Source organism: Chinchilla lanigera, unplaced genomic scaffold, assembly GCF_000276665.1.
Source record: "Chinchilla lanigera isolate Chin_1 unplaced genomic scaffold, ChiLan1.0 scaffold00053, whole genome shotgun sequence".
NCBI classification, from domain to species: domain Eukaryota; kingdom Metazoa; phylum Chordata; class Mammalia; order Rodentia; family Chinchillidae; genus Chinchilla; species Chinchilla lanigera.
In genome coordinates, this window is record NW_004955454.1 from 3,763,583 (window position 1) to 3,776,655 (window position 13,073).

The window sequence follows — 13,073 nt, forward strand, 5'->3', positions numbered from 1 at the left end:
TTTGTTTGTTTGTTTGTTTTCCAGTACCAGGAATCGAACTCATGACCTTGCGCTTGCCAGGCAGGCGCTGTGCCACTGAGCTAAATCCCCAGCCCCAATACTGTAGTCTTATCTAGTAATAGAGAGTATAAGAAAAGAAACTTTGGCATTCAAAAAAATCAAAGCCATTTCTTTATGAAAACAGCAAGATAAGTGGGAAAGACAGATTGTTTAAAAGTGTACTCTTTTAAAAGCATATCGTTGCTTTTTTAATAGAGAATAGAAGTTTCGTATTTTACCAGCTGAAAGCAGAATTAATCGTTTAAGTACAAAAAGGAATTTATATGTTGTTGTGTTTTCTTATCAGGAACGGACGATTGAGCGCTTAAAGGAGCAGAGGGACAGAGATGAGCGAGAGAAGCAAGAAGAAATTGATAACTACAAAAAAGATCTTAAAGACCTGAAAGAAAAAGTCAGCCTATTACAAGGCGATCTCTCAGAGAAAGAGGTTAAGATCACCAAAATGGAATTATTTGGTTTGCTTAGTCATTGCAGTATGTATATATATTGTGGCTGTTTGCCTAATGATTTAAAAATATTGGATGGAAGATTTTCTTAATGTCTTATAACAGGTTTTGGTGAATACCTTAAGGTAAGCATGTCCTGGTCATAGCTTGGAGACTGTATATAGCCCTAGAGAGCTAGTAATGTGGCCCAGTAAGGTCATAAACTTCGAACATTATTGTATGATTTTCACTTTTTTTTCATTACTTGAAGGTACTCAAGCGTGGACTGTATAAGTGACAGCAGAAATGTGTGTATGGTAGGGACAGTGAAGTGCTACGTCTGTCTCCTACACTCACCACACATAATTAGTAAAATCAAAATAGGCATGTATGAGATACTACATTTGTGGGACTTCATGAGTAAGATGTAGTGATTACTGGTGATAGTATTTCAATTTTCCTGTGTGCCTGTGAAGGTAGTTGTTCATTGCTATTAAGCACACACTTAAATTTTCTTATTTATTAAATTTGGGCTTGTTATTTTTCAAATAATAAGTTAAACATTAAAAGATGAAGCTTTGTTACTTAAATACATTTACCATATTATATGATCTATGTGTGACCCATCACACTTCCTCTTCTCTTAATATTTCATTTAATATTTATTCTAGGGGCTGGGGATTTAGCTCAGCGGCAAAGTGCCTGCCTGGCAAGCGCAAGGTTGTGAGTTCGATTCCTGGTACCGGAGAAAAACCAAAAAAAAAAAATTAATATTTATTCTAGATGTGTCTTGCTTCTTTTAGGCTTCCCTGTTGGATCTGAAAGAACATGCTTCTTCTCTGGCTTCCTCAGGACTGAAAAAGGACTCACGGCTTAAGACACTAGAGATTGCTCTGGAGCAGAAGAAGGAAGAATGTTTGAAAATGGAGTCGCAGTTGAAAAAGGTTCAGGAAGTTTTTCTCATTTGTTTTGCTTTAAATAAGAATACAAGGCGCCCGGCTAGCTCAGTCGGTAGAGCATGAGACTCTTAAATAAGAATACAGTAGATGTCTCTAGAGTGGTGTTTTTTTGTTTTGGGAGAGGATCTTGCTATGTAGTCCAGGCTAGCCTCAAACTCCCACTCCTCCTGCCTCAACCTCCTGAATACTGATAGTATGTGCCCTGCCATGCCCAGCTGTAAGGTGTTTATGTGGAGTAACTTATCAATAGAGTTACTGAATTACCATTTACACCTTTGCATTCATACTTTTATTCATCAGAATTCCCAGTGTCAGAAAATTTACAGATTAGAGGAAGATTAAAATATACATTATGGATGAAATGTGAGACCACAATATAAAAATCTCTATCTGATATTTTTCTTTTCATAAAATTAGACTTCCTGAAAGGAGATAATGGTAGCAGTGATACTTATCCAAACTGGTAAATATTAGGCGTAATATAGATATTTGCTATCCATCTCTTTGCTTTGTATTCAACAAATATAGTAATTTATAGTTTTCAGAGTATTTTGGAAAGATTTTTATCTCTAAACTGTCAATTCCTTGAGGACTGTAACTGGAACTTGGAGAATTGCTAACTAGGTCCAGTTCATATGCCTTCTGATGGATAAGAGCCAGATCCTCATCTCGAAAGTTCCAGTTCTGTTATTTCCATATATTATCATCCATTTAGAGAATGCCAAAAAAATAAAATGATGTTCTAAAGCTAAGGAAAGGAAGATCAGTATGCTAAAGTTACTTGGAGATTAAGGATTCCAGTTATAAGCAATTCAGATTTTATAGTTGCCTTTGTTTTTGTTCTTTATCAGAAGGGTGGAAGTAGTTCTCTATTTAATATGTATATATTGAAGATGAAATTAAGATGTATTTAGAATTACAAATCTAAGGGGTAACTATGAAGTTTAGTGTTAACTTTTAGACTCCCCTGAGTGTGACAGTCTCACATTCTCGTTCTATAGTTTATTTCAGATCTTTCTGTGTAGCTTGATACTTCTGTAGTCAGACACTTAAACAATCTGATATTTAAGGCTTTATATTTAGATTTATGAGAGAAATATAAAATTCAGAGGTGGATAGCTTTCTGCTTTATTGTCCTATTCATATTCACGTATTTTCCTGTGTTTTATTCTAGACAGTTGTACCTTTTAGATTCATTAATGATATTTCTGTATTAAGCTTACTTATGCCCTACTCCAAGAAGGTTGGACTAGTGTTCTCCTCCCTGTCTTCCTCCTTCCCTCCCCCTGTCTCCTTCCCTCTCTTCTTCCTTCTCTCCCTTTTTCCCTCCCTTTTCCCCTCTCCCTCTTTCACACACATAGAGCTGGGGTCCTGCTGTGCTTCACAAGCTGGCCTGTAACTTACAGTCCTGCGTCAGCCTCCAGGAGTGTGCCACCGTGTCTTTACTTCTCTCTCTTTTCCTGTGTGCTCTGGTGCTTCCCTCCTAAAATATTTTTAGCAAGTTATTAAGCCTAAAATTTTATTCTCTTTGCTTCTACCTTAGCAGGCATTTTTTGGTTTAAAGCTTATTTGTAGATAATAGTACAAATCTGTAGATACTATTTGCCATATTTTTTTTTTTCCTAAAAATCATTAGCAAATGATGTTGTTAGGAGTGGTGTCAGGTTAGTGTTCTGATTTATATTTATTCAGAAGAATGTTCTTAACATTGACAATTTGCAAGTAGGAAATGCCTGGCTTTGCAGTAATGATAATTGAAGTCTTTTCTCACCTATTTATAGTATAACATTTCATATCCTACACCTGAATTTTGGTATGGGCATCTTCAGCATCAGCTCTTAATCCTCAGGATTATTAAGGAAAAGGTGCAAACTCAATTTTTGAGTTATGAGAATTTTTAAAAAATGCTAACTACTTTAAAAATGTTTCTAAACTCTTGTTTTTTACATGAGCTTTTTAAGTAACTTCACTTTAGCCTTTTATTTTTCTATTGCTTGCTTATCCTGTACATAAACCATTTCCTTCTACTTTTCCTTTCTCCTCCAGCTCTTCTCCTTTTAGTATCCTGCAGTTGTAGTTAGCTACTCATCTAAGCCAATGAGTATGTGTCTACAAGGTATCATAAAAACCTGGTTCATATATTCATATTTTCCATCAGTGACTTTTTTTAATTATAAAAAGTAAAAACACCTGGCTTCTTTATCTGTCTCTTCCTCAAATCAAAGCTCAACTTTTTTGTTGACTCTTAAACTATTTTGGGGTAAATACAAAGGTAGGGAAGTTTCTATAAAATCAAAATTCTTCCCCAAACTTTAAAAGAGGTTTGTAGTTTTTTTATTTTTGCTTTGTTTTCTTCCCTTGGGTTAATTCATTGTGTGCATCTTCTCTTGCTTTTACAGTGTGACTTTTTTTTTTTAGTTTTTATTTTCCGGTACCGGGGATTGAATGCACAACCTCGCGCTTGCCAGGCAGGCGCTGTGCCACTGAGCTAAATCCCCAGCCCCTGATGTGGCTTATAATACTAATTTCGGGTAGAATTTTGCCAACACATTTAAAATCCATGCCTGCCAACAGAATCTCCTTTAAAGGCCATGCTTATCAACTGGATTTTCACCAGATTAGACCTGAGACAGAAGAAAGTATTAAAGGACTTAATCCTAAAAGTATTGCTGTTGCTTCCATAAAGCCTCTTTTGTCAGTGTATTTTGCATCATTTTTCTTTTTTTTTTTTTGGTTTTTCTCTGGTACCGGGAACCGAACTCATGACCTTGCGCTTGCCAGGCAGGCGCTTTTGCCGCTGAGCTAAATCCCCAGGCCCCATGCATCATTTTTCTTCAGTACATATATTTACTCTTTTACTGTACTTCAAAAATCATTCTAAGAAACCAATATGTTTTAACGTTATTAAGACCCCATCTTAGTTTTTCCTTTCTCATTAAATATATTATGTGAAAATGATTATTTGTACACAGATACGATTATTGACATCATTCTATAATCGTTTATGTCTTCATGTAACAAATACGGAATACAGAAAATCAAAATCCTTGTCTTCAGTGTCTGTGTATTTAATAATGTAAAAGGTGGCCAGTTTCTGGTAAAGTAATTCCTAAGGATGGAAAGCTTAACCCTTTATTGAAGTATTTTTGTTGATCATTAGGTCACATTTTCCTGTCCAGAGATGGCATTTTAGAGAGATACTGTACTTATTTAAGTTGTAGTTTTTGCTTCTGAGTGACTTTGACTTTCTGATATTTCTAAAAGCAAGGTATGTAGACTGACTATATTTTCAAGACACAAGTTAATGGACAATGAGTATTTAAAGGGTAGAAAAATGGAAAAGAGAGTGAAGCTATGAAATTAAACACCTCTTAAAAATATCTTTCATATTGATGTTATAGCATGTTTCATTGAGGCAAAACAGATTTACATCTTGAATTAAATGTCATATTCAACTATTTTGAAATTGTTTCAAAGGAGTGTTTATAACAGTGATATGGAAAATAGCTCTTTTTGAGATTCATCTCATTTTTATAAAGTTGTACCGATCTTTAAATGGCTTAATATTCTTAGAATTTCATGTTAAAACGAAGTGAACTCAACAAAAATAGATGTATACTTATCTGCTATAGAATTTGTTGATACAGTGAGTATGGGAAAGTTCATAATATCTTTGACTTTCTTTATAGTTTAATTGATTTATCTTATTCCTAAAGTTTGTCATTTGGTATTCTAAATGATCTAGTGGGCTGCATTTAACCTTGCACTCGTGTGTAGTTACTGATGATTTTCCTCCTCTTTCAATTACTCTATTTTCCATACTACTTAAGCTTATGGGCTGTTTTCAATAAAAGGTAAACTATTCCACTACTTTGAAAATATGTATTTGTCCAACAAAATAGTTGAGTTTCTACTCTGTGAGTTACCATTGGTGGGCACTGAGGTTATAGTGGTAAATAGGACAGACCTTTCCCTTCATCTCATGGAATATGTAGTCTCTGTCAGGAAAAGTAGGCACTCAGGTAGGAGGTTGTAACAAATCAAGGGTATGTGGAAGCGCACATTGGAGAGGACCAGGCTAGGTCAGGGTTGCAGGAGACCTCCTTACACAAGTGACATTTACTAAGGTGAGGCACATTGGCATGTGTGAAGGCCCAGGACATTAATGTGCAGTAGTTATATTTGTGGAATATAAATAATATATATATAATAAATTACTATAAATCAGAGTTATCTCATTGTCAGTTACTGAATAACAGCCGCCTTTCGGTTTGTTACATAGTCTTTTTTTGTGCACCCTGCTTTAAACCGTTTGTTGGCTATTTCATCACCTCTTTTCTTTGTGGGATTTCTCATGTATTTCAGCTTTTGTTTGCATCTTCATTATCTTTTTTTTTTTTTTTTTTTTTTGGTTTTTTTCCGGTACCGGGAACCAAACTCACGACCTTGCGTTTGCCAGGCAGGCGCTTTGCTGCTGAGCTAAATCCCCAGCCCCCTTCATTATCTTTCTTTTTGTAGTTTTGTAGTTTCTTTCCCCATTTTGATGTATAAATATGATCAGCTTTCTATAAAATAGCTGCTGATCTCATTACCCCTCATACTCTTTTTCTCTCCTTTTCTGTTAGACATACTGTTTTTAAAAATTGTCTGTAGCATTCTCCTTCCCATGAAATACTAACTGGTACTAGAACTTCCCTCTTACCTTTAATTTCAAAACTGGCAGAACAGTGTGAAACAGATGAATTTAGATGTTGGACAACACCCAGTTACAGAGCAATGATCTCTTTTTACCTTCCAAACTTGCAGAGTTTTTGTTTCTTCAAATACATTTCACAAGTAAGTTCAGGGTTAGGAAAGCCAATATTTAAGAGAAACAAATTTTTTTTCCTCTAGGAAAGAAGTTTTAAAGAAAGTCACTTAGTAAAAGCATTTAATCTTAGAAGTATTACTACTACTTTCATAAAACATTTAGGACAGTTTATGTAAATGATTTTTATTTATTCAGTGTACTTTGCATCAGAGTTTTCTAACATGTTTTCTAAGGTTTACTTTTATCTAAGATTTGTCTTCATAGCTTTTAATGTTTCTTTCAAAAACAGGCATTTAGTATGTTTTATTGCTTATTCAGTAAGGAAAAATCCAACATCTTAGCTTTTGCCCCTCATTAAATACATTCTACATGCATGGCTTTAGAGATTCAGGAGGAAAATTAAGAAGTCAAAAGTTAATTTTAAGTTGTTGAAACTGCTTTGTATTCCAAAATACTGCTATGATTTTAGGTGCTTTTTACAAAAGGGTTCTAAATAAAAATTATTTTTAGTTTTAAGTGTGGTGCTTGATTTCTGACTCCATTTGTTTGTCCCATGTTACCTTGTAAAATTTTGAATGCTTGCTTTAGGAAGGTACCTATGTGGTAGTAGCCATTTCCTTAACCCAGCTGCATTTTCATGACATCATATTTCAGTATCTCTATTTGATACTATTTCAGTAGGACCATAAATAGTTCTTTAGGCCATGGATTGCTCACTGCCACTGTATGTATATCTGTAGACATTGAACAATTTTTCTTGTAGGCACATGAGGCAACATTGGAAGCCAGAGCCAGTCCAGAGATGAGTGACCGAATACAGCAGTTGGAGAAAGAGATTTCTAGGTATAAAGATGAATCCAGCAAGGCCCAGACAGAGGTTGACCGCCTGTTGGAAATCTTGAAGGAGGTAGAAAATGAGAAGAATGATAAAGATAAGAAGATAGCTGAGTTGGAAAGGTAAGGAAAGAAAAGCTGAATGAGACTCTGAGTTAGAAAAATTAAAGCCTGGTTTTAAGACTATGTACTTTTGAAGATACACTTGTTTCAGCATAATCTCCATCTGAGTTTAGGTTCTTGAATGCCTGTTATTTCTGTATTACCTACTTGTTATTCTAAGTCAGTGTAAATCTTTTGTTGCATTCTCTAAACATAGAATGAAATAAATTAAGAAACTGCAAACTTCAGTATCATTGATAAAAGAGAAAGTATTACTCAGAAATTAGCATTGTCTGCTGGTTGATAGAGAATACAAATTGAATTTTCTGATTTATTTCTGCATATAATGAGCAACAATTCTCATGTATGCAGAGGTAATACCTTATCCTTGCTGTAGACTAGACCTGTTTTGCTGAGCTTGATGCTCTTTTGGGTTGTGAAGTTTTAGACTTCATAATACATAGTGTGGAGAAAAACTATTACATCAATGCATAGATCAAAATTAGAAGAAAGAGAGGCATTTAAGGATAATGTAGAAGGCTCAGATGTGATTTTTATGTGGCTCTGAATTTAAATTATTCAGAATAGGCTGTGTTTGAGTAGATCCTGCCAGATAGCTGTCTTAGAATTTTGTCATTTTTTTATTGTTTGTACTGGATGTCAAGCATAGGTATCTTAACTTCCTTGATACTGTATATGTAATGTCAACTCACAAGTGCATTCAGAAGTCTTCCATTAGAACTCCAGTAATTAGCCATGTTAGCTCGAAAGACTGACAGAAAAAAAAAAATCACTAATCTTTGTGGTTTCTTGGGCCTTGAGTCCTAGAAATAATTTATTTTTGTCCTTGAAGGTTTGGAAGTGGTAGACTACTCCTATCATTTGTTCACTAATTTTTGAAATTTTAGAGGTTCCTGATAGACATGATACTTTCCTTTGAAGTTATTATTTCCTCCTATTATGTACCCATTGGATTTTGATTTCAAAAACAATGAAGACCAACTCTCACAGTTCTTCACTGCACTAGAAGTGTGAATAACAAGAGTTCATTATCTGCTTGTGTTTCTAATTTTTATATAGAGTTAATATTCTGTTCATACTCTCTAGTTTGAGGTAAAAAATGGATAAAATTCTGTAAATCAGAATTTTTAAGTTACCAGAACTTCAAGATTATAGACTACATTGTGCCCTTTCCTTGGCATGCACATTCTTCCTTGTATTCTTAAAGTAATACCTACCTCTTTTTGCTTTTATATGTTCCTAAAATCAGTTGCAGTGCTACATAAATGATAATTTTGATTTATTGCTGATAGCTTACTAAGTATATTTCACAAGAGCATTTCCTTGAGAAAATTCCATTTTTTAGTTGTTTTTTTTTTTTTTTTTTAATAGTAGAAGTCTACATTTGAAATTATTGCTTGCTGTCCTGTACAGCTTGCTTGAAAAACCTTTTTTATTCATTTTTGGCTCCAATGCTTTTTTGAGAAATTTTTACCTACTATATCCAAAGAGCTTTTATCTAAACTACCCCAAATACTGTGGTGGCTTTTATCAGGGACTATATTCCTGGCATTTTAAGAAAGTTATAAATGATCTGTTCTTTTTACAGAATAAAACCTTTAATAAATTGGAAAAGACACTACACAGTTCTATCCTCTGATCCTACAGCATTATAATTTTGTTTCAGGATTTAACAAAATTTCTTGCCTATAAAAACAAAACAAAACAAAACAAAAATCTAAAAGCAAAACCAAGTTTTCCTAACTCAGTTTTTGCTGTCACCTTTGTCATTTCTTACCCAGCAACATAGATTGAGATATTAAATAAACAGAATGATAATTTGTGAAAGAGGTCTCCTACAGTATTTTATGGAAGAGGAAACCAGAAGCCAGAGAAATTATCCCTGAAATTACCCAGCGGTTGAGCCAAGTTAATAGGATGGGATTTTAAAATTCTTGCTCCATTTTTTCTTTTCTTCTGCCAAGATTAGTTATATTCTCTTTAGACTTGCTGGAAACTATTATTTGAACACTCCCTACTTTATGAGACTTATCTTTTTGCTCAATCTTGACCCAGTTTCTTAAGCAAAAGTGGCTATATATACTAGTATATTTTACTTAGAAACTAAGGTAGATTTTCATTTCACTTAGTCCTTGAATACCATTTTTATAAATTGAGCTGTGCTTATTCTAGGAAGTAATGTGTATTCTATGTGAAAGATAGCTGCGATTCTGTCATGCTTTCCCCCCCAGATTTAGTACTGAGGTGCATGTGTGTGGCTGCTGTGTTTCTTACTAACCATTTGCTTCTTATGTTGCCATTGTATTGTTTCCCATGTGTGGGTGTCTGTCTCTCTATAATTTATCATTTTGAGTTTCATCATCTTTTGATTTGTCTTGTCATGGTCCTGTTCCATTGAGGTTTTGATGTCTTTGTGTTTATATGTGTATCGCCTTTGCCCCTGGGCCATGCTGTTTCTCAGAGAGCAAGTCTCCCGCAAATTGTACCCTCCACACCAGATTTCTGTCCCTGCATCATCAGGGGGGTTTGTTTGGGACTTCCTGGGAAAGTAAGTGTTATGTAAGCTACAGTCTTATGCTGCAATAAATTGCTGGCTGCTGCATTTGCTACTGCTGGGGCTTGCTGGGAATTTTGCTTGATCAGAAGTAAAGAACAGCTGGTTATACATCAAGTTGAACTACACAGATTAGGTACCCTGCTTCTGGATAAAATCAGTAAGTTTGTACATGTTCTTTTTGGCAAGGTTCTATATTGCTGTTTGTATCTGTTTTAGTCTTAGTTTCTAGCTCATCTTTTATGTGATTGTTCTTATGTTGGAATCCCTTTTAAGTAGCCCCTTACCTGATAAAACTGTAGTGCTGTATTATACTTCAGCATGTAGAATTCATTTCTAAGTAATGGTCAACATTCTTCTAAGTGAAAAAGTAAAAATAAACTTATAGTCATTACACAGAAGAAATTCTTATTTTTTCTAACTTATAGTACTTATAGCAAGGATCTCCACTTGATTAAAAGGTTTAGAGTATACCAATAAAATTTTCCAGACCTATTCTTTGTGGTCTAGAGAAATAAATGCATAGTCCTTTCATTAATAAGTGTTGATTCTGACATAAAATAGTAGTTCCTGCCAGAAGATGGTTTAGTATTATACCGCTGTCTTGGGGCTGGGGATATAGCTCAGAGCACAAGTGTCTGCCTGGGAAGCATAAGGTCCTGTGTTTGATTCCCAGTACCAAAAAAAAAAAAAAAAAAAAACTCTTAATTTAGTGTTACAGTGTTATATCAGTCCTTGACCAGTAGGTCAATTTTAAAAAGAGTATTAGGTAAGCACACTTACACACCTGTAGATATAAAATATTTTTCCTAATTAAGTCTAATTACTTCTAAATTCACATTCCTTACTGTGGTATATATCAGACTGCAACAAGAGAGACAAAGCTAATAGAATACATATATACACAGAAACATACATATGTGTTGAGAAGTTTATTATAAGAAATGGTCTTTCACACTTGCCAGCTAAGCAAGTCTGAAATCTAGTGGCAGACTGTTAGGAAGGGAAGATCATGAGCGGAGTGGAACTACATAGGAAGAAATGAAAGCTGTAGTACATAGGAAGAATTTCTTTTGTCTCTTGGGGCAACTTCAGCTCTATTTCCAATACCTTCTAAAGAATTGAGTTGTTCACACTCAGGTTATTTGGATAACCTCTCCTACTTAAACTGATTAGAGGCATTAAGTACACCAACAAGATTCTTGTACTGTATGTAGATGAAGATGACTGAATATTTCAAGAAGGCCATTATCTCATGGCTGTGGATAGGCTACATAGAAGAAATCACAGTTCAAAATTTCCCCAAAAGACTTAGATTAGCTTCAGGAACCCTGAATATACTTGAGAATTAGTCTTAAAAATCTGCATATTAGAATTTCTATTTAGATTTATAAAGAATAGTCTTAAAATCTGCATATTAGAATTTCTATTTAGATTTGTAAAGAATAGTCGTTTCTCTGGCATAGTGTTTAAGATATCTGGAGACAAGAGTAATGATAAAATTCTGATAGTATTTTTTCAGACTTTCTTCACCTCTGGAAATATCCCTTTACAGTAAATCTCCTAACTCCAGATATCACAGATCTGAGGATAACTTTGTAGATTGATTTTGTGTCTCGTATTTACCTTCTTTCTTTTGCTGAAGCTTGTAGTTTTCTGGTTTCTTTTTTTGTTTGTTTGTTTGCTTGTTTTTTCCTCTTTAACTTGGAGTTCAGACTAGAATAGATTATACCGGTAAAACACTCATTTTCTTGTTTATCCTAACAACACCAAGTTTGTGTAATTTTCTGCTTCCAGGAGCAGATCCTAAATCATTAAGACAATCAGGATAACTGTTTTTCTGGTAATAGTTATGCATTGACATATAATGCATGAGTGATTTGAAAAAACAGAGAAGCTTCTGGGAGTAATTCTTGCATGAAAAAGACTTGAAAGAAGAAAAGTGACCACTTTCTCCTAAATGTTTTTATGTCTGGATGTGATGCCCAGAATTGTTGAAGCTATTCTCTATCAGCCTGTGGTTAAGCCACATCCAGAAGGTGACAGAGTCAAGAAAACCTCAGAGAGACATGGATTAGAGGAACTATTTCTCAAGCTTTTGTCTCTACACTTGTCAGTATGTGAGATAGTGCATTTTCTTATATTTAAGAAATTTTGAATCAAGATTTACTGTTTTTTGGGGCTGGGGATTTAGCTCAGCGGCAAAAAGCGCCTGCCTGGCAAGCGCAAGGTCGTGAGTTCAGTTCCCGGTACCGGAGAAAAAACCAAAAAAAAAAGATTTACTGTTTTTTGCAGCCAAAAGCATTCAGTCTACTGTAGCTAGCCACATAATTATTTATCCCCCCCATAAAAGAAACAATCACTTTGAAAAATAAAGGATCTTTGATAAGTGAAATAAAAATTGCAATTATCAGAAGCAGAAGCAGAAGCAAAATAAGGGCTCTGATCAAAATTTGGCCTTTTTTGTCTAATGCTTTCTGAATTTCATGTATGTGTGTGTATTTTCCTTACAAGTCAGGAATGGTATCCCTCAGTATGCTTGTTTTGGTTCTTAATTAAAATAAGACAGCAGTTGTGCTGGACATGGTGGAGTACATCTATAATACCAAGAATTTGGCAAGCTGAAGCAGGAGGATGGCAAGTTCAAGCACATCCTGGGCAACATAGGCGGTTAGCCAGACCCTGTCTCGATCTAAAAAAGGGGAGAGCTGGAGATACAGTTCACAGTGAAGCTCCTGGGTTCTGTTTCCAACACATACGCACAAAAAAGAGGCAGTAATATGAAGGTACCAGTTAAATCACTTGGAGTTCATTCTGCTATGCCATTATTTCGTATATGTTCACACAGGTTTCAGTTCTACTAATATTGTTTAATATTGTTTTAGTCCTCTTTCTTCCTTTATCTCACCTCACCCCACCCAGATGCCTGGAAAATATTACATTCCTTTATCTTTTGGAAGAGTCACATACAGAAGATTTTTGCACGTGGGTGGGTAACTTTATTTTTTCAAAATTTTTATCACTATGTTTGCAGTACATAATGATAACATTCATACTGGGGAATTGATGTATGTACATAACACACTGTAATTCCTTTTAACCCCTCCCCCATCTCTTTCTTGGTCACTTTCTAATCACAAAAGATCTATCTCCATGTTTCCTATTATCTGTCTTGTATTTTCCTCTTTAATTTTTTTATACTTTGAGTTTCTCATATAAGAGAAATCGTGTGATAGTTAAATTTGTGTGACTGATTTATTTCACTTAACATGATGGTCTCAAGGTGTATCAGCTTTCCTACTAATGAC

At 34.7% G+C, this 13,073-nt stretch overlaps 1 protein-coding gene across 13 annotated transcripts in view; it reads left to right on the plus strand.

The window, feature by feature from the left end:
* Erc1 (ELKS/RAB6-interacting/CAST family member 1) overlaps positions 1–13,073 on the plus strand; it is a 451,367-nt gene that overhangs the window by 178,673 nt on the left and 259,621 nt on the right. For all 13 annotated transcript variants that reach the window (XM_013520186.1, XM_013520192.1, XM_005395949.2 and 10 more), the window contains 3 exons: positions 347–487; positions 1,289–1,429; positions 7,018–7,211. In XM_013520186.1, the coding sequence (XP_013375640.1) occupies positions 347–487; positions 1,289–1,429; positions 7,018–7,211 (476 nt within the window). The remainder of the gene's footprint in view (positions 1–346; positions 488–1,288; positions 1,430–7,017; positions 7,212–13,073) is intronic.